Genomic DNA, 26246 nt, shown 5'->3' on the forward strand with positions numbered 1-26246 from the left:
TACATACGTACGCACAAAAAATTTTTCTATGTTAGAAAATTTTATTTCTGTTTAAAAAAGGCGAGAAACTATCATCGCTCAGGACGGGGGCCCGGCGTTACGCGCCGCTCGTGCGTCGCGCCGTGTCATCATCGCCGCTTGTAGTAAACAACTGCCCGCACGCCGAACGCGGGGCGGCCGCATCTCACCGCGCGCTTGGATTTGGCGGTGGGCCGGGCTAATACGGCGATTTTTAATCATTAATAACTCATCAACTATCGCGAAAATTGCAAAATGGTACATGACTTTTCGACTCAGTTTGGCTCGCTCTATCTAAATATGAGAAAAGTACCAAACATTCAGTGACACCCTGTATATATTTTTCTTTCTATCAGTTTATGTGTCTCTCTATCTCTCTATCTATGAAACAAGTATTGCTATTTTGGCTCGGTTCAAACTGATAGATTTCTACAGAAAATAGAATGAGCTAAGAAAAAATATTATTCAAATAGTGATGGACATAATTAGAAATAACATTCAAATTTTTTAGTTGTATCTTTTTTCAGAATATTTGGTCTTAATAACAATTCTTTTAACTGATTTTGTACCTTGTATGCGCTGCCTAAAAAATCCAATGATTTGCTGAGCAATCGTATCTTCCCATTAGAATGCTTCATTTTATGAAAATCGGCACGCAGAAGAATGATACCTTGTCATATGATTAACCTTGTTTGTTGTAACAGACAAAATCATTGGCTTTGCAGACCAGGAGTAACTGTACTACTTGCACTAATTAAAATCTTTTTTTTTATTACTTTACCTGTGCTATCTGTGGTTATATGGTTTTAACTTCTATCTCAGTTTTACATTTTGAAGGTGATTGAAATGCTTGAAATTATTGTCATTGGTACGGAGATCAAGGTATCTCATATTAAAATTATTTTTCAACGAGATAATAATATTAGGTTACCACTGCATCGATTAATATTTTAGTTGATTTCGTTTTGTATAATTTTTTCTGCTCTTTTTGGTGTATGGTGCTATTTTATTTTTAATTAAGTCATGCACACACTTAATATTTTTATTAATAATGTTAATAATGAAGTTTGCTTGCTGTTTCTTATTTGTAAAACTGGCATGCAAATGTTGAGAAAAATATTTGATACTGTTGGGGTTACTATAGTGAGTTGATGTGTGCTTCTCCTTGAGGTGATGATTCCCTCTTAATGTTTATATTTTTCTAGAAAAGAAGTATGCAATTGCGGACCTTGAGGTTACTCTTGGTGACGATAAACATTTGGATGTGTGCGTAATAGCGCACAATTGGATGAGTGAAGACGGAGAAAATTGCCTTTATCCTTCTTATTTAGCACCTAAAAAACAAGGCATTGCGGCCAAGAAATGCATGGAGCCCACTGCAAAATTCAACACCTATCCGGCTACTATTCGTGCTTGGTTTGGTAAGATAAATTCTCTCATTGTTCTTTTTTACTTGTGTTAAAATTAAAAATGAATATAATGTACTTTTCTCGCTCATCTTTCCGCTCATAAGTCCTGTCTCATGCTTTGATCATTTACTTTCTTAATTTTGATCACTATACCGACACCTTAATTTTATTCTTATTTCTAGTGACATATGAGGAAGCAAGGAGAAAGCTGGAACGGGCTGTTGAGAAAACTGACCTAGAATCTGATGCAGATAGAGACAAGGCAAATCGAGGTTTTCGCAAGAGAAAACCCTTAACAGATTTGTCATGGTCCGAAGATGAAGGTGATGAAAATCCGACAAAAGTGGGGAAGTCTCAACCTGCTTCACAGAAGGGCATTAGTCTTGCTTTGCCAACATTTAATTTCTCGCCTGGAGAAACAGGTAAATATCTTTACCTTTTTTATTTATAATTTAAGATTTCTATCCTAAGGAAAACTTTGAAAGATTTTAAATTATAAATCTTTTCTTTGTTTTTTGAAACATAATGAAAAATTTTCCATTGCTGTTTGACTTACAATTAATTTTACTTCGAGACTGCACTAAAAGAATTACTATTATTATTACATTATTTTTGTTCTGGTAGAAGAGTCCAGGAAAACCAGTGATGGTTCAACACCCTGTCTGGCTGCCACAGTTAGTAAAGGCTATAATCTACCTTCAACTGAATCACAAAGCACCAATAATGCCCAGACCAAAGATAAGGGCTTGGATTTTGCTCCAAGCACAAGGGACATTACTAAGTCCCAGATGAGCTCTGCAGTCTCATTAACACCTTCTCCTCGTGGCGCATTAAAGACAATGACTGGTATGTCCAAAAATGTATCTTTAGTTTGTCTTGAAACTCTCAAATATAGATATTATTTGAGAATTTAAGTAATTATTTTTCTTCTTTTTTTTATCTAGCTTTACCTAACAGGCTATCACTTAATGTTAGCCAACCGGACTCCAGTAATAGCAAGAAGCAATTAAATCGGGGCAGCAAAACGTCTGTCAATGTTTTCAAGTCCAATATTAACACTAAAAAAAAACAATTCAGCCAGAGCAAGGACAGAAGTGATAAAGGTAATGGGAATTATGATTATTTTTTGCAATAGTACCTAGTGAAAATAGTCAAAATGATGTCAATATGACGTCAAAACCTAATTTTTTATAATTTTTACTTTTGAAATTTTTACTAAATTTTGAAATACAATCGACCCTCCGGAATACAAGTAAAATTCGGTATTATTTATGAGACGTTATGCAGTCATATTGCCATCATTTTGATCACTCATTTTGACATTATTGTCACTTTAATATCATTTTGACTAGGTTGTTTTCACTGGGTACTTTTATTGTCACCAATATGAGTTATACAACGTAAAATGAATTTAATTCATTGCAGGAGCTGTAGGAAAGGTTCAAAAGTTTGCAAAAAAACATTCCGATGTTAGTAAACATAAAAATAAAAAAGAAAATAAAGAGAGAATGAAAAAAGGTATTGATAAAAATAAGAGTGTCTGACAATGTTGTTTTTTCTTTTATGTTATTATCAATTATTTTTTATTAATTATTTTACAGCAACAACAAATAAATCTCAACGACCTATTCTCGAAATTGTTGACATCAATAAAAAAGTAGAAAACAGTAATTCACTTGCTTCGAGTTTGTTGGAAAGTGGTAAAAGCCCCTCAAATTCTATTTCAAATGCCCTTTTAACAAATGAAAAAGATGGTAAGTTAATGATTGCATTTTCGCAGTTGAATGAACCAGCCGTTAGCAACAATGCAGAAACCACAAAATGTCGTGATAGTTTTGGATACATTTCTTTTGATAATATGGCTTGTTTCCAGGAGATGACATTCACACTGATTTTGAGGAGATGGACCCTCAAGCAACAAGCTCCCTACGAGGACATGACCCTGCCTCTGACACTTTCTGTGAGGATGACGCTAAAAATGATTCAGATAATTCTTATGAACCACATTCAAATGATGGTGAGATACTGTTTTGTTAATAACTATTTGGCATTTTATAAACGAATGTTCTGTAAACTCATCGATTTATTTTTAATTGCAGATTCAATTAGCCGCTAAAGTTCTGATAGTGTTGATGAGATGCGAATCAGCCAATCGCCAATGACTGATTCAAATTTAAGTGGGCACGAGATCGAGGCAATAAATGAAACCACTAACAAAACGGCTGTTAGCAACTCTGCCAACCAGATTGATAAATTTTCAGCTATTCGTAAATAACATTTTCTTCTTTCCAAATATGCAATTCTTTCAAGTATTAAACACCATTTTTTAAATTTATTTTGTCACTTTGCAGAGGTCATGAAACTGCAGTACGAGAAACTCAGTAGACTTGAAAAGTCATATATAACGCTCCAAAGGACTGTTGAAGAAATACGCCAACTTTTATTGAATAGAACAGAAGTGCTCCACCATCCAAAGGGCCTCCCAAGCCTCCCCTTCCCAACATTCGAGGATGCTGAAACTGCTGAAGATCTCACAAATGGAAACCCTTCCATAAAGGATTATATTGTAAATTGAAAGATATAAATTATATATCTAACTTAAAATTGTATATTTTGTAACTTGAAGCTTTTTTCATTATTTTCTTCAATCTTAGGTAAAAAAATTAATGTTTGCAAGCTCTGGGAAGTGTGAGAAGGATTGCTCAAAGAAAGTTATGGCTCTTCTTATGACAAATCACACAGGAACATTCTTTGGTAATTATACAGTTTAGGGGCCTCACCTCCGATTTTGATGAACTTAGGCTTAATCGACGCGTTTTTGCTCAAAACGACCGAATCTGGCAGAAAAAAGTGTCGCTCTGCCCCGCGACGCGAGATATTAAACGTTAAAGTTGACAGGAATCAGGTTATGATTCCTGTCATACCGACGCCATGTAGCAAGACTGAACATGCCCTGCGGCCACATACGCATGCTCAGTGGCCGCACGCGCATGCAAAACTGCGCCAATTTTAAATATGATGACTGGTCAATCATGCGGAATAATCAAGCGTCTTAATTCAAGCAGTTAGGTATCACGCTGGGAGTTTGTTTAGTTTTATGCGGGGGAAGGCACCCCCCCTCCCCATGCATGTACTTTATAATTTCGCTTTACAACTTAGCATGTACTTTAAGTTGTAAAGCGAGTTCCACGCTTTCAACCACGGGGGGTGCGGGGGGGGCCGAAGGCCCCCCCTCGCACCGCCTCGTCTGTGTGTGTGTGTGTGTCCACGCGAAACGAGGTGCCACATGGGTTCATGACGCGCTTTACAAGCTCGTTTAAGTACATGCGTGGGCGAAGGGATTTTGCTCCCCTGCACCCCCCTTTCCATGCATGTACTTTATAATTTCGTTTTACAACTTAGCATGTACTTTAAGTTGTAAAGCGCGTCATGAACCCATGTGGCACCTCGTTTCGCGTGGACACACACACAGATGAGGCGGTGCGAGGGGGGGCCTTCGGCCCCCCGCACCCCCCCGTGGTTGAAAGCGTGGAACTCGCTTTACAACTTAAAGTACATGCTAAGTTGTAAAGCGAAATTATAAAGTACATGCATGGGGAGGGGGGTGCAGGGGAGCAAAATTTCCCCGCCCACGCATGTACTGGGCACACACACACACACACACACACACACACACGTGTGTATGCCCTGCTTTATAGAAGTTGTGATTTCCGTTAAAGCAGGGCACACACACACGTGTGTATGCCCTGCTTTATAGAAATTGTGATTTTTGTTAAAGCAGGGCACACACACGTGTGTATATGCCCTGCTTTATAGAAGTTGTGATTTTTACATAGAAGTAGCCTGCGGCGAAGCCCCTTCCCCCGCATAATAAATCTAAACAAAACTCCCAGCGTGAAACCTAACTGCTTGAATGAAGACGCTTGATTATTTGTGTACTGTTTATACACGTTCCCCCGCATAATAAAACTAAACAAACTCCCAGCGTGATACCTAACTGCATGCTTGAATTAAGACGTTTATTCTGCATGATTGACCAGTCATTCCGCAGAATTGACCAGTCAAAACTTTGACCAAGACATAACGCACGCCACGCAATAATGTTAGGTATAATAGAGTTTAGGTATGTAACATATTGTCAGGATAAGCTATTAGATTTATTAATCCAGCATGGTGTTCTAACATTTACAATTAAATGTAGTGAATGCGGTAATGACATCAATATTGATAAAAAAACATTAATGTACCGATGTAGAAAACGGTACTACGTAAAAAATGAGCACAAAAAACGTATCTCTAAGCAGTGCTGGTACTTGGTTCGTCAGATGCTTTTGGCTGGTCCTCAAAAGTGGATGTCGGAGGATATAATTCTGCGATGACATCAAAGAAGATTTCTATACGTTCCAAGCGGCTATAGGCGCGTTTGAAGAGATATTCGCACAAATATCCAAGGAGGTGATCCTCCCTGGTTCCGTACCTTGGGATATTTCCGCGAACCTCTCTCCAAACACGCTCTATATGCTGCGTATGCGCGCCTGTAGATTTAAAAAATGTATTAGAACAATATACAAATAAACAATAATAATATAGTTAACTATGGCAAAAAGTTCTCACCAGTTTCAGGATCGACGAAGTTGTAGGAGTGGTTTACTGTCAGATGTTGGAAGCCTTCATTGTTCAAACAATTATAAGACTTCCAACAATCTGACACGATGGTAGTACCTGGCAATATCCACTCCTTAATACACGCCAGAAGTGTCTTTTCAGTTCGATCCTGTACTGGCACGATAAAAATCTTCTTTGTGCCTCGCTCATATCCTCCGAAAATCCAGTGACCTGTTATGAGCCGACCACGATTGTATTTTCTTTTTCCAATTTTTGCTTCATCGATTTCTACTGTGCATCCTGGGCCACCAAGTTTCTCACTATGTTTTTCAGCCCAGAACACACAGACCTGCAGAAAGAAATAATATTATATTATTAATATTTTGTTTCATACATTTTACATGTGTGTGTGTGTGTGTGTGTGTGTGTGTGTGTGTGTGTGTGTGTGTGTGTGTGTATTTATGAAAATATATTAAAATATAATTACCTCTCGGCAAAAATTGAACCAGTCAACAATCGTGGTCGGCGATGAAACGCCAGTTTCATCTTGTGTGTCATCTTGACGTGGATGTCTCAACATTAAAAAACAGGCAACAAGTTTGCATATTGTTGCCACGTCAAGATGACTTTTCCCGAACCAAGTACCAGCTTTGCCACTTTTCTTAAAATTGCACTGCTTCGAGACACGTTTCTTGTGCTCATTTTTTACGTAGTACCGTTTTCTACATCGGTACATTAATGTTTCTTTATCAATATTAATATCGCTACCACATTCACTACATTTAATTGTAGCTGTTAGGACACCATGCTCAATTAAAAAATCTATTAACTTATCCTGACTATATGTCAAATGTCCGAATTCTATCAGCCCTAACATTGCGTGGCGACGTGGCGTGCAATTTCGTGGCATCTGACAGTAACAACATTGTCGCGCTTCATTTGTTTTATAAAATACATATTTAAAATTGGCGCAGTTTTGCATGCGCGTGCGGCCACTGAGCATGCGTATGTGGCCGCAGGGCATGTTCAGTCTTGCTACATGGCGTCGGTATGACAGGAATCATAACCTGATTCCTGTCAACTTTAACGTTTAATATCTCGCGTCGCGGGGCAGAGCGACACTTTTTTCTGCCAGATTTGGTCGTTTTGAGCAAAAACGCGTCGATTAAGCCTAAGTTCATCAAAATCGGAGGTGAGGCCCCTAAACTGTATAATTACCCATTCTTTAACTGGAAAGGCGGAAAAGGAAAGCAGCCATTTGGGAGCTGGCATTTAAAAGAAATAGTGATCAGTAAGTGAAATTGTGAAATTTATGTTCTTTTACATCACTTTCTTTCCTGACACTTTTTGTTGGAATTTTGACACTTCATAAATTTTGTGTTATTTTAGCGGCAGTTAAAAAATTGAGAGGAGACAAACTAGACACAGGAAAGGCAGAAGATGGGATAAAGGAATGGTTGAAAGAAAGATGTTTTAGAAAAAAATAGTGTAAAATAAATTTTGTGAAATAAATAGCTTTTCTTTGAAATACTAGCTTTTTTTTCTTTCTAATGTTTCGTGAGCGTTTATTCGCACGTTCTCTGAACGTTTCTTAGCACGTTCTTTGAACGTTAAAAACAAACGTTCCATGCAAACGTCAGACGAACGTTTTTGTGGTGGCACTTCCGAACTGTTTCCGAACGGGTCAAGTTCGAACGTTACCTAAACGTTTTACCGGCGTGCGTGAGCTGGTGGGGTGACTGCGGACCGGGTGTTGCCTTACAGTTCAGAAGTGGGATTCGACTCGAGAAGTCCACGCATCGGTCTCACAGACAATACGTCTCAAGTGCGCGTCGGATTGACAAGCAACAAGTGGATCCGTCGCGAGCATAGCCACGCAGGTTCGCGTTTCAATCCCGTGGAATCGTGAGCGTACGCCTGAGTTACCCGGTTCGGTAACGTGTGTGCCGGTACCGTGGACATTACGCGGAAAATATTCGCGAATACTCTACCTGCCGTTGCCGCGAGCTGTGCGGAATTATCGCCGTTGCTAACGCTGAGCGAAATTCTCGCCGTTGCCGAGAGCTGTGCGGAAATCACTCGAACATTTTACCCGCCGTTGCCGTGAGCTGTGCGGAATTATCGCCGTTGCTACGTGCTGTGCAAAATTCTCGCCGTTGCCGAGTGCTGTGCGGAAATCACTCGAACATTCTACCCGCCGTTGCCGTGAGCTGTGCGGAATTATCGCCGTTGCTACGTGCTGTGCGAAATTCTCGCCGTTGCCGAGTGCTGTGCGGAGATCACTCGAACATTCTACCCCCACACAGCACAGGTAGATTCTGAGAATGTACTCAGTATATCACAAACGTAGATTGTGTATATTCTGTTGATATTCGAAATACGTCCATGATATTTGTATTATTGTATACAGCTGCAGAAATAAAGCAAAATTGACATAAAATCTCTAGAGTGATAAATTCAATATTACATTGTATAGCTTGTATTGACAGGGATAGACAGGAGAGAGAGAGAGAGAAGGACGGTACTTTAAAATACAAATTTAAATAAAATTGTTTTTTATACATTTCGTATTTTGGTTATAACTTTCTAATGAAGCATTTTGGAGATGTATGTTTAAGTGTTCGAGATTACGCTCGCGTTGCGCCATCTCATCAGATGGCAGCATCGATCGGGTATCGACAGGCCGGATCGACGCGGCAGCTTGCGCAAGCACGGGCGCGCTCATCGCGATCTTCTCCCTCGCCTCAGAGAGAAACATGTCCGCGTTGTGATCGTACGTACGACGTGTGCTCTGTGAGTTCTGTTCGTAGAACTGCATACCGTGCCGCTCGCAGTGATTGAAGCTGCCAAGAGACTGTAAAGTGTAAAGAGACCGCTCACCCCAGCCAGCTCTGGTACATCAACACGACGACTCAGGCTCACACGTGCGCGAGTGCCGACCGCCACGTGTCTCAACGGCTCACGGGCGAATCACCACGAGCGAGGCAATTTATACAATTGCCTCGCGCATCAAAAGACTTCTCATTATACACCGCTCATCGTTTCTCAGGTCAGACTGTACATATTTCATTAAAGACGGCTCAGACTGTGGTCTGAGTTACACAAAAAATAAAGGCATAATTTGTTAACACCCTCCACGCGCGTCCTTCTCACCCCGCTACCATCGCCGGGATTAATCAGCGATTTCGCGAACATTTGGTCCTTCGAGCCGGATGCGTGGAACTTATGGTGTAACTCAGACACAGATCACGTGAAAGGGGCATGCCCTCCGCGATGTGCCACGTAGACATTATAGCGCTGTCGCGAGTGAAAGACAGACATTCTCACGCGCGCTCGCGAGTGTTACACGAGTGTTCACGCGCCCTCGCGAGTGTCACATAAACAGTATCACGTGCTCAATACATGACTCTCGCTTCGCATAGCGCTTTCTCTCGCGTTCCTCGAACGTTCTCGATTCGTGCAGCATTTTCTTACACGTGTCTCGACGTTTCTCAGGTTTCTCATCGTGAACAGCTCAGGGGCGGCTCATCATGACGGATCCCGCCAAAACCGGGACGGGAGGGAAGACCTCTCCATTACTCGAGCTGCCGACCGACAAGCGCACTTCAGAGCGTCAGGCCTCACCGGTGCGGCTGTCCGCGGAGCTCACGCTGAAGGTGCAGACGCAGATGAATCGCATCGCAACGGTGCGGGCCATCAACCAGACGTTGCCATCTACCGCAGATGACACGTCGGTGGATGGAATTCTCCAGATCTCGATCCAGCTCGAGGAAGTGCACAAGGCGTTCCTTAAGGAACACACCTTTCGAAGCCTCATGGCCGGCGGCGCTCATCACTCATGAGTACTTCTCGAAGAACGCCTTCGCGGTGGAGGCGCAGGAGTGCATGGCGGCTCGTCGCTCTCTGGCGAAGCTCAAGGGCGCATTAGCGGAGAGGCTTGCTCCGAAGGCGGCTCTTGAAACGGTGCAGCCCTCACAGTCTCAACAGAGACTGCCGGACATAAACATCCCGTCCTTCAAGGGCGATTACGCTACTTGGCCCACGTACCGCGACCTATTCAGGGCCGTCATCCTTGATAGCCGACAAATCACTGACGTGGAAAAACTTCACTATCTGCGACTCTCGCTTGAAGGCACACCTTCTCACCGGAGATTCTCTCAACCCGTCATGGGAGATGCTCGTCGAGCGATACGAAAACAAACGCCTGCTCATTCAGTCGTATCTGGACCAACTCTTTGCCAGCTCAACACCAGTGCAGAGAAACGCCGCATCACTGGACAAGTTGCTCAACACCTTCAAGGAAGGAATAAAGGGCCTGCAAGCCTTGGGCGTCTCACAGGATCTGGGAGACAGCATCCTGGTGTACCAGCTGTCCAGGCAGCTGGATCGCCAGACGAAGGAGCAGTGGGAGACGTCCCTAGGAGCAAAACGCGAGTATCCGCGATTCGAGCAGCTCGAGCAGTTTCTCACCTCTCGAGCTCGAGCACTCGAGAGGATAGAGTCCACGGTCAGCTCAGGGAGCACGGTCGCCTCAACATCCAGGCGTTCGACAGCTCACCATGCGGCAGTTCAACGGCCCGCACGGAATCATCAGACGGCTCCACGGTGTACCCGTGTGACTGCTGCAACGGCACGCATTTCGTTGTGACGTGCACAAAATTTAGGGATCTCTCACCGGTCGAACGACAGAAACTTGTCATCTCACGGAGGCTCTGCTTCAATTGCCTCGGCCGCCACAACGTCCGCTCATGTAAGAGCTCACGGGGGTGCAAGAAGTGCACCAACCGACACCACACGATGCTGCATGAAGCTCATCAGGCGAACTTATCAGCGAAGCCGAGCACCAGCTCAGCTGCGGCAGCTCAATAGGAAGATGGTGCAATCGTCGCTCACTCCTCTTTGGCCCGCTCATCACACTCAACCTTATTAGCTACGGCCCTGGCTCAGATAAATTCATTTGTGACTACTCAGCGCGTACGGCTTCTCATCGATTCAGGTTCAGAACTCACCTTCGTCTCTGAATCACTCATTCGTCAGCTCAACATTCCTCGTCATCATTCTGTCATCATCATTACTGGAATTGGGGGCGAAAAGTCAACTCAAACTCGAGGAGTTGCCTCACTCCAGCTCCGCTCACTTTACTCAAGATCAGACGTCATCATTCAAGCTCACATTCTGCAGACGTTAACCAACATCTTGCCATCATTCAACGCTGCACCACAGGAATGGCCGCATCTCACCAAGTTAATCTTGGCCGATCCAGACTTTCTCACACCACGGCCAGTGGATATCATCATTGGAGCTGACTCATATGGGCAGATCATCAAGCCCAACATCATCAAACAAGATCCATTGATGCCAATTGCGCAGCTCTCAATTTTTGGATGGCTCGTTCTCGGACCTGTCGACACATCATCATCGGCATCTGCTGCAGTGCACCATGCCTCGATTCAGGAGAGAGAAGATGCTCTCGACGAGTTGCTGGCGAAATTCTGGACACAAGAAGAAGTGCCTGCAAGTAATACTCATGATCTTACGCCTGACGAGCAAAGATGTGAAGAATATTACAAGAGCACTGTTTCGCGGGACTCAACAGGTCGCTACACGGTTCGACTTCCGTTAAAATCATCACCTGATACTCTTGGGGATTCGTATCACACTGCGCATCGATGCCTGCAGGGCTTACTAAGAAGGTTCGCACGAGATGACAACTATCGACGCCTGTATCATCAGTTCATGACAGAATATCGAGAGCTCAATCACATGACGGAGGCTTCACCCGTTTCCAGCCAGCACGCGCAATATTACTTGCCACATCACGGCGTGCTCAAACCAGACAGTGCAACCACAAAATTACGTGTGGTGTTTAATGGCTCGAGTGCATCTACATCCGGCCGCTCACTCAATGATATCATGTATACGGGAGCCAAGTTGCATTTAGACGTCACAGACGTTTTGCTCTGGATTCGACAGTTTCGGCATTTAGTGGCAACTGACATCACCAAAATGTACAGGCAAATCAACGTACATAAAGATGACTGGAATTTACAACGGGTTCTCTGGATCGACAAACAACTCAAGGAAGTGGAAAATTATCTAACAACGGTCACGTATGGTACCAAGGGTGCCCCGTTCTTAGCAGTGCGAACACTGCTGCAACTGGTGAAGGATGAAGGCCATAAGTTTCCCCTTGCAGTGCCGCCACTCACTGAGGGTCGATATGTTGACGACACCTTTGGAGGCGCCGACACAGTTCAGCAGGTAAAGGAAATTGCAGTGCAACTGAAGAATTTGTGCATGGCGGGTGGTTTTCCATTATCAAAGTGGCACGCGACTCATCAAGATGTGCTCACTGCGGTTCAAGCAGAAAAGGAACAGGGCTCGCAAATTGCATTTGACGATTGCACAACCAAAATCCTCGGATTAAACTGGCTTCCTCACGAAGATTCATTCACATTCTCAACAAGGATCTCATCGCACACCACTCAGTTCACCAAACGCCTCGTTTTGTCTGAAGTGGCTCAGATATTCGATCCACTAGGCTTTGCATCACCAGTAGTGATCAAGGCGAAGATGCTCTTGCAGGAGCTATGGCTTCATAAGCTCCGATGGGATGAACCACTGCCATCCCAGCTCTCATCACGGTGGCTCACTATCAGAAAAGAACTCACCAGCTTAAGCAGAATCTCAATACCACGATGGTATAACACATGGAGTACCTCGTCAGTGGAATTTCACGGCTTTTCTGATGCTTCTCAACTAGCAATGGCTGCAGTCGTATATATCACCGTCCGCAGCTCAAACGGCGCCACGATTTCATTGGTGTGCTCCAAAACTAAGGTAGCACCGCTCAAACGGCTCACCATCCCGAGACTTGAACTCTCCGCAGCACTGCTGCTCTCAAGGCTCATGCAATACGTTCAAGCCACCTTGAAGTTGAACGTTACAGCAATTCACCTGTGGACGGACTCTGTTGTGACACTCACGTGGATCAAATCTCATGCATCGCGCTGGAAGGATTTTGTGAGAAACCGAGTTTCTCAGATTCAAGATCTCACTGCAAAGGCACACTGGAGATACGTACCTGGTACATCCAATCCAGCCGATTGCGCATCACGAGGATTGACTACTTCTCAACTTCAAAGCCACTCATTATGGTGGACGGGACCACCGTGGATACTCACACCTGAAGCATGGCCATCACAACCCGCGCTGTCGGACGAGTTGAGCTGCAGTGAGGCCCGTCCTGGCATTGCGCTACATGCAGCGGCATCTCAGTCGGAATACCACTGGGACCTCATATATAGGTACTCAACCCTCAATAAATTATTGAAAGTAACAGCTCTCTGTTTCAGGTTTATCTCTCTCTTGAGAAAGCGCCGAGCCAAGTCACTGGACTTGCACTCAGCTTTGGAGAAGGCCAGACTATTCTGGATCAAGGCTACTCAAGCGGCATACTTCACGCATGAGATCAAGATGCTCACGGCCAATTCGAGACTACCACCTACTCACGCATTCAGTCGATTGACTGCGTACATAGACGCTCAAGGGGTTATCCGAGTTGGCGGCCGCCTCAACCAATCAGCACTAGCTCAAGACAACAAACATCAGGCGATTTTACCTCGCCACTCACGGTTCTCAACTTTAATCATCGCCCACGCCCATTTGCGTACTTTACATGGAGGAACACAGCTGACATTGGCTCATGTCAGGCAACAATATTGGATCATCGGCGGACGGGCTCCGGTGAAGTCTCATATCTTACGGTGTGTCGTGTGTGCTCGGCAGAGGGGGATCCGTGCTCATCAACTGATCGGCCAACTACCTCTCTCTCGGGTTACGCCGTCACGTCCGTTTGCTCATACAGGAGTCGACTATGCCGGACCGCTCACCATCAAGACATGGAAGGGACGAGGTGCGAAAACATACAAGGGATGGATCTGTGTGTTCGTCTGCTTTTCCACCTCCGCAATTCACCTCGAAGTAGTCAGTGACTACTCATCAGAAGGATTCATAGCAGCCTTCCGAAGATTTGCAGCGAGAAGGGGAATTGCTCAGACCATGTACTCGGACTGCGGGACAACTTTCATTGGAGCAGACGCCGCGCTCAAGAAAATGTTCGTCCAAGACGCTCAAGAACATCAACGGATTGCTCAAGTGTTGCAACTTGACGGCATAAGATGGGAGTTCAACCCACCAGGTGCTCCACACATGGGGGGCAAGTGGGAGGCGGTTGTAAAGTCCGTGAAGTTTCATTTGAGACGGACCATCGGGGAGACTCTACTCACGACGGAAGAACTAACAACGTTGCTTACGCAAATAGAGGCCATTCTCAACTCAAGGCCGTTGGAACCGTTGAGCGACGACCCTGAAGACGTCTCAGCGCTCACCCCAGGTCATTTTCTCATTGGAGGTCCACTCACTACCATACCCGAGCCATCTCTGATCGACCTGGCAACCTCGCGACTATCTCGGTGGCAGCTCATCCAGCAGCATGTTCAACAATTTTGGGCGCAATGGTCGGCGCATTATCTGCAACGCCAGCAGGCGATATCCAAGTGGCATCATCCTAACAACAACATCAAGGTGGGTTCTATCGTGCTGCTCACCGACGAACGCTCTCCACCGTGCAAATGGCCACTCGCAAGAGTAACGGCTTTGCACCCCGGAAAGGATGGACTTACTAGGGTGGTTACCCTCAAGACGGCCACCACGATGCTCACCCGGCCAATTGCCAAGCTTGCCGTATTACCCATTTCATCAGGATAAAGGATCACGAGTAAGGAATCATCAACAAGGTTGCTGATGGCGGGCGGAATGTTCGAGATTACGCTCGCGTTGCGCCATCTCATCAGATGGCAGCATCGATCGGGTATCGACAGGCCGGATCGACGCGGCAGCTTGCGCAAGCACGGGCGCGCTCATCGCGAGCTTCTCCCTCGCCTCAGAGAGAAACATGTCCGCGTTGTGATCGTACGTACGACGTGTGCTCTGTGAGTTCTGTTCGTAGAACTGCATACCGTGCCGCTCGCAGTGATTGAAGCTGCCAAGAGACTGTAAAGTGTAAAGAGACCGCTCACCCCAGCCAGCTCTGGTACATCAACACGACGACTCAGGCTCACACGTGCGCGAGTGCCGACCGCCACGTGTCTCAACGGCTCACGGGCGAATCACCACGAGCGAGGCAATTTATACAATTGCCTCGCGCATCAAAAGACTTCTCATTATACACCGCTCATCGTTTCTCAGGTCAGACTGTACATATTTCATTAAAGACGGCTCAGACTGTGGTCTGAGTTACACAAAAAATAAAGGCATAATTTGTTAACACCCTCCACGCGCGTCCTTCTCACCCCGCTACCATCGCCGGGATTAATCAGCGATTTCGCGAACATTAAGTAACATTTTTTTCTTATTTCTGCTCATAGAACATGGTACTAAATGTAATGTATTCTGTATTTTATTCTATTTATTTTATTAAGCACCTTTTAAAAGAAAGATAAATTACAGTAAAACCTATAGAATTTTGAGTATTATATTCATAATATTTTAGGATATCTACATTAATTTCCCACACATAAAAGAATTACAGAAACTACTGAATAATTTAAGGATAGCAAAATTTTTAATTATTAATTACAGTTTATTTAATTTTCAACGTTTTCTATTAGGTATTAATGACGCTGTCTGTACATATCTTTTCCAACATTAGTAAATTGCTATTTACTAATGTTGCAGTTTACTAATGTTGGAAAAGATATGTGTAATACATAAATATATATGGTCTTTTGGGATGAGTTTTATTGTGTATTAACTTACGTGTCCATAATGCACCTTTGGTCAATATAGCTTTTGCTTAAATTAACTCCTTTGATAGTAATGTCTATCCAAAATATGTTCCATCAAAAATAGAATGTGAGAAGAACCCCTATAATAAAACATAAAAAAATTTACAATAATACCAGAAATATACGACCGTTATGGTATACAATTAAATTAGATTAAAATTAATTGCCATTTACGGTCCGAGCTTGGATCTTGGTAGCATATAATAATTATTATTATATATATATATATATATATATATATTATTGTATATAACACGTACATATCTTTTCCAACATTAGTAAATTGCTATTTTACTAATGTTGCAGTTTACTAATGTTGGAAAAGATATGTGTAATGCATAAATATATATGGTCTTTTGACATTGAGCTCTCGATCCAAATCAATACAAACGTCGTTCTCTCATCCGCAGCCCTCCCCTCGTTTCGCACTCTTTCTGAGTGGTGCCGGCATAAATCGCGCTCCGCGGAATCTCCGGTCGACCACGAAACAGAAGGTACATTTCGTGGTTTTTTGCACATTTCTTTTTACTAATTTTTATACAATCTAACCTCTAAAATGTATTAAAAAAAGTATTTGATCTAGCTTCATATGTGAATATTCACCGGCACCACTCAGAAAGAGTGCCAAACGAGAAAAGGGCTGCGGATGAGAGAACGACGTTCGTATTGATTTGCATCGAGAGCTCGATGTCAAAAGACCGTTTCACGGTACACTATGTCGGAATTCGAATCGCTCTCGGAATTCGAATCGCTCGGAAATCTTTACGACGGAGATGTTGCGGTCAAGCGGCGGAGATCTTGTCCCTGAGGTAGACGACGAGCGCGAACGCGACGCGATGACATGCAGTGATCGTAGGCGAGCTCACCTGGTTAGGTTAGGTTAGGTGAACAGGGCAGAGGACGGTCACGCTCGAAGATTGCTGTTAAGCGCCCTTGGCTACTCGGAGTCTGGAATCGTGCTTATCCCGGTTGGGCGGAGGAGCTCGCACGAATAGTCACTATCGCGGCTTAGAGAATCAATCCAAGAACGTTGGATTCCTTGACAATCACGCAGTACGCACTTCGAATAACTGATTGGGACTTGCGACAAGGCCGTCTCTTCCGCCCGGCGAGTTCTCGAAAGACGGAAACGGGGGGAGAGATCCGGAACGCAGCGCTCTCTAATTGGTCGCGTTCAGCAGCTGTGTGTGGGACGGGATCGACGCGTGATCAACCATGATCGACCACGCGGGACGGCGTGATCGACAACCCCGTGCGGATCGAATCAGTGCCACGAGACTGACAGCAGGCACGTAGCAGTCAGCCTCGCGGCCCAATTACATCGAGAATTAAATATGGTTCGATCCTTAACACCTTCCGTTACAAAATAATAATAAAATTTAGGCCTAGTTTGTACCAACGTCGCATAATATTTAACCTTAGCTCACTTACTCTTCGTCTCTTTCTTATTATGCTTTCTAAAAATCCGATAAAAAAATATACTATTCTGATAAATTTAGCATATCCTGAAAATATTCGATAAATAGACCGAATATTACGGATAAATTTCGAATATTGTTAAAATATCAATAAAATAATATACTATTTTCATCAATTTAGCATATCCTGAAAATATTCGATAAATAGACCGAATATTACTGATAAATTTCGAATATTCTTAAAATATCAGTAAAATAATATACTGCAAAATACGTTATAGAGATATTATCAGTATATCTTGTATATCTATAGTATATTGAGTAGCAATTCAGTATATACGAATGATATCATGTGCTGTGTGGGCCGCCGTTGCCGTGAGCTGTGCGGAATTATCGCCGTTGCTACGTGCTGTGCGAAATTCTCGCTGTTGCCGAGTGCTGTGCGGAAAGCATTCTCGAACAGTCTACCCGCCGTCGCCGAGAGCTGTGCGGAAATTCTCGAACGTTCTCGCCGTTGCTAACGCTGTGCGGAAATCGTTCTCGAACATTTACCCGCCGTTGCCGTGTGCTGTGCGGAATCATCGCCGCGTGCAGTACGAAATTAAGTGCCACGCGGAACACTTTCTATAATTCGCCGTTGCTAACGCTGTGCGAAATCTGCGCAATTCGAAACGTTTCGCCGTTGCCGGGCGAAAGTGCGCGCCATTATTAAGGGCTCACGTTCGCGCCTCGTGATCCGCCATTTTGGTGAACACGCAGTGCGTATCGGAACGGACAAGCTAAACACGTGAACACACCGTGCGTGCGAGTTCGGGCAAGGACAATTGTTCGGTTGAAAATTTCAAAATGTATACGCGCGAGCGGTTGGAAGTTCTCACATTGCCGCAGCTTCAGGAAGAGCTGCGCAGTCAAGGGTTTCAAACTGTGTCCGACGATCACGATCGGTGCATGGACCAGCTCATTGACTTAGGAGAAAGAAGAACTCGGTCAGAGGCTTCAAATCACGATCGGTGCGCGGACCAGCTCATCGACTTCGAGGAAAGAAGAGTTCGGCCGCAGCGGGGGGCTTCAACAACGTTTCAATTGGAAAACCCCGCTTTAGGTTCTTCCACACCGGCTAGACAAACATTGTCGCCGCCGTTGCTGAGGCGAGTAAATGAATCAAACCCGGTAATTACGCCTCAACCAAGTTCGGGTAGAGATCCAGTGGTTGCTCAACTATGTGAAATGTTCGCAACTCAAATGCGAGAATCACAGCAGGCCATGTTAAGGTCACAGCAGGACATGATGAGGTCTCAGCAAGAGATGTTCGAACGAGTACTAAATAATGCCGGCAGTAATGCTGCGAGTGGAGGAAGAAGACCGCCTGAATCTCCAGGGTTTTTCAACAGTTCGCAGACATCGGAATTCTCGTCAGTGACGACGAACGCTTCCAAGTTTTTGGCCTCACAGATACCTCAGTTCGGGGGTACCGAACAGGAGAATGTAGAACTCTGGATCGAGAAGATAGAAAGTATAACGGAAATTCATGGATTACCACCAGTTGCAATGATGTCAGCAGCTACGTCGAAGCTGAGTAAAATAGCTCGCAGATGGTTCGACCTGAGTTCTGGTACTATTATCAGGTCCTGGCCGGACTTTAAAGCAGCCATAGTCCGTCGTTTCAAGAGGAGAATCGTCTTTGGAAACGTCATGAAGAGAGTAGAAGAGCGTAAATGGCTTTTTCCCAAAGAAAGCTTCCAGGATTACGCGATGGAAAAAATAGCCATGTTACAATGTCTCCGGTTGCCGGAAGATAGTATCATCCATTGCCTCATTGATGGAATTAATAACACAGCCATCAAGGGCACAGCAGCTTCATTAGCCTCACTGGGAGTTGAAACAGTGGACGACTTCCTCGAAAAAATGCACCATATCACAACGACATGTAGTGCTACAGCCAAGAAGTCACCAACCTTCAAACCTAAATTCGAGAAGCCAAAAAGAGAGGCAGAAAATACAAACTCTCCAGAAAAAAGGGATCTTCACGCGAAGACCGAGGAAAATTCCAAGGAAACCTGTTCCTATTGCCGTTTCAAAGGTCACACCAGGGAAGAATGCTACAAATTGAAGAGGAAGGAACAAACCCCGAAATCGTCGACACCGGGTAAAGCAGCCCCCGTCTCGTCGGTGGTAGAATCGGCGTCAGCAGAGCCTAGCCCTGACTCAGAAGACTATATCGCGTTTGTAGATGAAACCAACAAAATTGTTACAACCGGTAACGTTATTAAGGTAACCCAAATTAATACATGGCCTTGCGAACTTTACGCGCTTTTAGACACGGGTAGTCCGATTTCCCTCGTTAATGAGTTAACGTTTAATAAATTTCTTACCAATTGTTCATTCACTAATACCCTTAGCTCAAAATATAAAGCGGTTACCCTAACAGCACAATATATTGCATGCAATATTGCAACCTTGCCGTGCAATACTGCTGCAATATTGCTGCAATGTTGTGGCACTACATTGGACAAATATTATATAAAGAGGTAAAAGCCATAGTGGTGTAAGTCAAAATTAGTTTTTATTATATATGAAAACTTATGTAATTTATTGCAATTTATACATTTATTTTAAATTTATTTTATTATATATTATAATTAATTTTCAAACAGCTTCTGTAACATTTCAAACAGCTTCTGTAACAAAAATATACAAGTAAAATATTAGTTATTGAATTAATATAATTTTACTTAAAATAATTATTAGTATATCAATGTTTTTTGAATTACACACACCAATATTTTCTATAATTTACTGTTAAAAATAATATTTATTCATGTTCACTATCATTGTTCTCTGCAGTTTTATTTATAGTTTTATTTTCTCGACGAATACGTCTGATCTTGGCTTGAGCCAACCATTGAGACGCAATTTTTTTAATTTCTATTTCGGTACAATTCGGGCATGCACTGGATACTGCTCCTGATTTTTTTTACATAACATTAGTTGTATATTTCTCGCGAAATTAATGTGATATTATCATGTTAATAATAATAGAGGAGAAAGTGGTGTAAAATATGGAATCCTGCTGATAATATATGGAACTAAGAGCTCTAGATTTAAAGTGAATAGTTCCATATTACCACCTTCTCCTTTAGTAAAAAATATATAGACTATTCTACTTTTCAAAACTTTTGCTATTAAAAGAATTTTAAATTCTTTTTTGTTCCTTTTGCCATCCCAACTAAATTGTTCTGCAACACAGTCGTCCAATAATTTTTTTAGGATGCCGCTGGTCACCAAATTTACATCGCTTCCACCGAATCTTTTTACATAAGTGACCTGTGAAATATTGAAACATAAGATTATATTCAATTAAAGACACATGTAAAAGACGAATAAAAATATTAGAAAGTTATCAGAAGTAAAAATGATTATCAAGAGTACAGTGAATCAAAAAAGTATTTGCACACTTATAAGTTTTCTTACAATAACTTTATTCGAGGGAATAATACGTAATTACAAATTGTGTCCATAATTGACTTATTACATATACTGTATGTAATAAGTTACTTATGGATACATTTCGTAATTATATGTATTATTCCTTCGAATAAAATTATTGTAAGAAAACTTACAGGTGTGCAAATACTTTTTGATCCACTGTATATCATGCAAAATATTTTTACCTAAAAGATGCACCAAAAGATGCCCAAAAATAAAAAAATCAAGATATTAAATCATGCATTATACATTTAAAAAAATAACTATAATTAATAAATTTTGTACAATAATTTGTATACAGGTATACAAATTATAGATATATAGATATATAGATATATAGATATATGACTACAAAAAAATTACTTTTTTTTGTATTCGTATGTCTCCACGAATATATATGAGATCCCAGTTGGAGACGTTGGCCTTTGAAGGCAAGTGAGGTTGCTGATTCAGACAAATATTCAATGATTTTTAAATATTACTTGTAATTAAAATTTAATGGCATTGAATTTTTTATATTGTAAATTATAATAAAAAGCTGTACAATATAACTTACCATTTTTTCCAAGAATGCGCGACTTTTCAGCTTCTCTTCGATTTCATCCAATTGAGCCATACTTTTTATTGGTAAGGAAATTTCATCCTCTAATTCAGCTAAGTCTTCATTCGAAACTTTTCTTATTTGCATTTGTGACTCTATCTGAGTCATTCTATTATCTAAAATCGCCAATTTCATCAATATGGAGTTAAGTTTTCGCACCACAGTTTCTTCAAAATCTATTAAGTATAAAAAAATTCAATAAATTTCTGTAATTTAAAAACTAATTAATAATTTAACAATTTCAAATTTGTTTTATATATTACCACTGAATACTTTTTCTCCTTGTTGGGGAATGTCAATAACATTTTTAGATTTATGAATTATTTTTGGAGTTGAAGATTGTTGAGGTTAAATTATTTCCATCGACGCAATTTTCGCCTTATTACTTCTCACAAGAGAATTGATTTGTGGTGGTTTCTTTATTATTTCTTCCATTGGTTTATCTGATATAAATTATTTGCAATCAATTAATAAAGAATAAAGCAATTATTAAAACATGTCATGTTAAAGTCAAATATATATTGTAATCACAAATACAACCTTGAAGCATAGATTTTTTCTTATTTGTTTTAAATTGATTTATGCCACTCTCATCGTCACTACTGCTAGAAAAATTTTTTTTCCTTTCTTGCCTCCTTTTTCTGACACCGGCTATCACATTTGTTGAATTTACAAAATCGGAATCTTCTAAATTCGATGTCTCCTCTGCTTGAGCAAGCTTATCTAATGCTCTTATATAATCATCTGTAAAAAAATTGTGTTTGCTGAGTATATATATATATTATATATACGAGGTCTGACAATAAAGTTAGCAAACTCATCACGGTACAATTGCTACATATCTTATTGCTAATTATCACTATGATCCTCTTCAAAGTAGTCCTCTTGGGAAGCTATACACCTATGCCAGTACCTTGTTCACCCTTTAAAACACCGGATCTGGTCCCGTGTGACTTTTTTTTTCTAAAAATAAAAGAAACATTGAGAGGAACGCACTTTTTTATGACATTAATTAAAAGTAACACGACGGCATCTTTAAAAACCATTTCACAACAACATTTCCAAAACTGCTTTGAAGGGTGAATAAGGTGGCATCGGTGTATAGCTTCCCAAGGAGACTATAACTTTGAAGAGGATCACAGTGATAATCAGCAATAAAATATGTAGCAATTGTACTGTGACGAGTTCGCTAACTTTATTGTCAGACCTCGTATATAAATGTTACCATATTTTTGAATATAAAAATTACCTGAACTGCCAAAAATTTTTACTATCGTCAACTTCGACCACTTGTCACCTTCTCGAGGCATTGTTTCACGTAATATTGCTCGAGTAACGTCTGTTTTTGAGGTTAGATGACTTGGCCACCAACACGTAATCTTATTCTCATCGATCCAACAGGATGGTACAACTTGAAGACCATCTTCAAATTCAATTATCACATATTTTTTTTCACTGGAGCACATGATGACTATCTGTTGCGTTTTACGAATGTAATTGAAAATTCACTACACGCGAGTATTTAGTAAAAGTACGTTATGCATGAACGATATACTTATTGCGTCTGGCGCAAGCCCGTGGAATTCAGCCAATCACAGATGAGCTGCTCGTCTACGATTGGCTAGATTACGATCCGCGATCCGCAATCTTAATCCGATCCGCGTCCGCGATACGTAGTGTGACACGAGTTTTACCGAGGTTAAATTTTGGGACGCAGCCCAGTGCGAGTACAACGTAAATTTATTGTTATATAAATTTTTTTAAATAATTTGCAATCGCAATATGGATACTAAGATTGCTCAGTAGAGAGAAATTAATTCACTTACTGTAATTTGAAAAGGTATTTTATTATAACCAGTATCAAAACATTAATTCCTTATAGCAAAACGTGGCTGAAACCGTGCCGTCAAGTATTGAGAAGTCGACACGTTTCGTTATCAGGGATAGGTATTATAAAGAAATGATTTACATGATCTCTCTATTTATAATTTTTAGGAAGGCGTAAGAGAAAGTATATTCATTTGTGTAGTCGTAGGCATCAAAGAAGAATCAATCAGGCAAAAACACATAAATACTTTGTAGAAAATAATTTTGGTCATTCAAATCAAAATCAATTAAATATCAATAAAGTGGATAGCAACAATGCAAGCAGCACACTTGAAAATAATGAAACAGTCGATAATGATTTCGATGAAATGTTTAATACATTAAATACTTCTTCTAGTGATTTTGAGCAATGCGAGGTGTCAAATGAAATTCTGAATGATGACAATTATGAATCCCCATCAAACTTTTCAGACAATGAGTCTGATAATGAGCCAATTGATAATGATGAAGATGACACTACTGATACATTGAAGGCGGACTTATCACAGTGGGCTTTAAAATATGCGATTCATCATAAGGCCATTAATGATCTCTTACCAATAATTTCTAAATATATACCAAGCTGTTCATTACCACGAGATGCTAGGACCCTACTTAAGACACCTCGTAAAACTAATATTGTTGATTTAGCTGGAGGACAATATGTACATTTTGGACTCATGCCAGCTCTTCATTCAATAATGCAGGAAATAAAAAATGCTGAACTAAGTATAGACAATATAAATTTATCATTGAATATTGATGACTTGCCAATATCGAAGTCATCAACCAACTCTTTTTGGCCTATTTTAATATCTGGAAATATTTTTCAAACAGTCGAAGTAATAGGGGTTTATTATGGCCAGAAAAAGCCCACAAGTGCTAATGACTACTTAAGAAAATTTGTGAACGAATTAAAATCTGTGATTGATAATGGATTTATTTACGAAAATAGGTTGATTAAGGTAAAACTTTCCACAATCATTTGCGATACCCCCGCAAAATCATTTATTTTGAACGTAAAAGGCCATACAGGATTTTCAAGTTGTTCAAAATGTACGATAGCTGGTCAATCTGTAAACAGAACAACTTGTTTTCCATATGAAGACGTGCCAAGTAGGGCTCGAACGGATGAAGAATTTATTCGACAATCAGATGAAGACTATCATCGAGGCAGAACTATATTAACGGAAATACCAAACATCGGATTAGTGACTAATGTAACATTAGATTATATGCACTTGGTCTGCTTAGGCATTGTAAAAAAACTGATATTATTATGGATAAAAAGACCTTTGTCAGTAAGGATTGGTAACAATGACATAATAAAGTGTTCACGGTATATGGTTTTACTTCATGACATGATACCATCCGAGTTTTCAAGGAAGCCAAGAGTACTGACAGATGTTAACAACTGGAAAGCAACAGAATTTCGACAGTTTATATTGTATACAGGACCAATTGTGTTGCAATCCTTTTTGAAAGAACATATCTATGTACATTTTTTAAGTTTTCATGTAGCATTATCAATACTCGTGAGCCCATCTTTAGTCGAAGAAGAATGTAATATAAAATATGCTGAGGATTTATTAAAATATTTCGTAGAAAACTTCCAAACTATTTACGGTGTGCAATTTATGTCACATAATGTTCATAATTTGCTCCATTTATGTGATGAAGTCAGAAAATTTGGATCTTTAGACAATTTCAGCGCTTTTCCATTTGAAAATTTTATGATGCAAATAAAAAAAGTGTTGAGAAAATTTGAAAAAACCACTACAACAACTAGCGCGAAGATATGGTGAACAGAAAATAACATCAGCACAATCAACAAATTCATTTTTGGATACATTATCATTAAAAAAGAAGCATAATGATGGCCCATTGCTATTAAATACAGGAAAAATTCTATCGCAATACAAAATCCTCAAAACAAATTTATTCTATTTAAATTGCGATGAGAAACGAAATAACTGTTTCCTACTAAAAGATAATTCTGTTATTATTGCTTTGAATATAGTACAATTAGAAAATAATGATATTTATATTATAGGACGTAAATGTAACATATTGAAAGGATTATATGATCAACCTTGTTCATCAAAACTTTTAGGTATTTACATAATTCGTGATGTCATTAATTCTGAATTATCTTGGTGGCCATTATGTTCCATAGATAAAAAAATGTGGAGAGTACAACTGGCAAAAATAGATTATGTAATTCCAATAAGACATGTAACATATAATTAATAAAATGAGATGGAGGTTGGTAACGCTGGTGAGTACCATCGCACGTTTCTTGTTGTTGCTCCAGTTTTGAGTGAATCTTTTGCTGCCTTCTCCTGCCTTCGGGCCATTTTGATTGCAGGTATAAGCAAGCCCTTTAATTGCTCGATGCGAATTGCATACGGGTTCTCGCGCTCTTGTCTCCTCGGCGCGGTGCTTTGGTGGCGAATTGCCTCCTCTCGATTCTAACCTGACACGCCGGACCGCGCGTGTGTGGGGAGGCGATCTCACGCGCACGCGCCTGTCTTGCGTGCGTCTCTCTGCTGGCGTTGTTTCGGCCTGAGTGGTTGCACCGACTGGTCTGGGGATTCGTTCTTGATTGACGGCATGGCGCCACCACCTCTATGAAGTTGGCCGGACAACTTCAACGTATCGAACTTTCATTAATTGGTATCGATTGGTGGTCGTTTGGTGGTCTTTGGTAGTCTAGTCCGATCGTTTGGTGGTTAGCCGTTTTCCTGTAAAATCAAAATGAAATTTCCGGTGTGAAGTTAGCCGGACAATTTTTTTTTTTCAACCAATTTAACTTTTTTATAGCTCATTCGACGCGGAATCGTTTGGTGGTCACGAATATCACCAGTAAAACGTTTGGTGGTCAACCGTTTTCCCAGAACATAGAAAAAACCGTATGCGCATAATGCCGGACATATCACCTCTGTGCCATTAATCAGGAAAGTTGTATTTGTCACCCAAATTGACTTTGATAGGG

General features: G+C 41.3%; 2 protein-coding genes, 1 long non-coding RNA gene and 1 pseudogene across 3 annotated transcripts; 3 read left to right on the forward strand and 1 right to left on the reverse strand.

Annotated features, from left to right (window-relative positions):
* The first annotated feature begins 1044 nt into the window (after positions 1-1044).
* On the forward strand, positions 1045-7560 carry LOC139780959 (uncharacterized; annotated as a pseudogene).
* A 2210-nt stretch (positions 7561-9770) lies between these two features.
* LOC139780943 (uncharacterized) lies at positions 9771-14801 on the forward strand. Its single transcript, XM_071719684.1, has 3 exons — positions 9771-10075; positions 10275-10539; positions 11214-14801. The coding sequence occupies exons 1-3, from the start codon at positions 9771-9773 to the stop codon at positions 14799-14801; spliced, it is 4158 nt and encodes a 1385-aa protein (XP_071575785.1).
* Positions 14802-19844: 5043 nt separating this feature from the next.
* On the reverse strand, positions 19845-23191 carry LOC139780957 (uncharacterized). The gene is made up of 6 exons (XR_011720390.1): positions 22635-23191; positions 21926-22129; positions 21649-21828; positions 21341-21561; positions 21148-21228; positions 19845-20622 (listed from the first exon to the last, which is right to left on the reverse strand). It is a non-coding gene; the product is annotated as an uncharacterized lncRNA (long non-coding RNA).
* Positions 23192-23380: 189 nt separating this feature from the next.
* LOC139780944 (uncharacterized) lies at positions 23381-25754 on the forward strand (the record flags this gene model as incomplete). Its single annotated transcript, XM_071719685.1, has 2 exons — positions 23381-23442; positions 23610-25754. Coding segments are annotated over 2 exons (1509 nt in total), but the record flags the coding sequence as incomplete, so codon positions are not given.
* Between the last annotated feature and the right edge of the window lie 492 nt (positions 25755-26246).

Source organism: Temnothorax nylanderi, unplaced genomic scaffold (assembly GCF_030848795.1).
Source record: "Temnothorax nylanderi isolate EJ_2023f unplaced genomic scaffold, tnyl_v1.0 TNYL_tig0307_pilon, whole genome shotgun sequence".
Taxonomy (NCBI): Eukaryota; Metazoa; Arthropoda; class Insecta; order Hymenoptera; family Formicidae; genus Temnothorax; species Temnothorax nylanderi.

Coding starts and splice junctions, on each gene's coding strand:
- LOC139780943 (XM_071719684.1), top strand. CDS start 9,771: ATGGAATTCTCCAGATCTCGATCCAGCTCGAGGAAGTGCACAAGGCGT. Junction 10,076..10,274: donor GATTACGCTACTTGGCCCAC/GTACCGCGACCT, acceptor ACTCTTTGCCAG/CTCAACACCAGTGCAGAGAA. Junction 10,540..11,213: donor TCGAGAGGATAGAGTCCACG/GTCAGCTCAGGG, acceptor CACATTCTGCAG/ACGTTAACCAACATCTTGCC.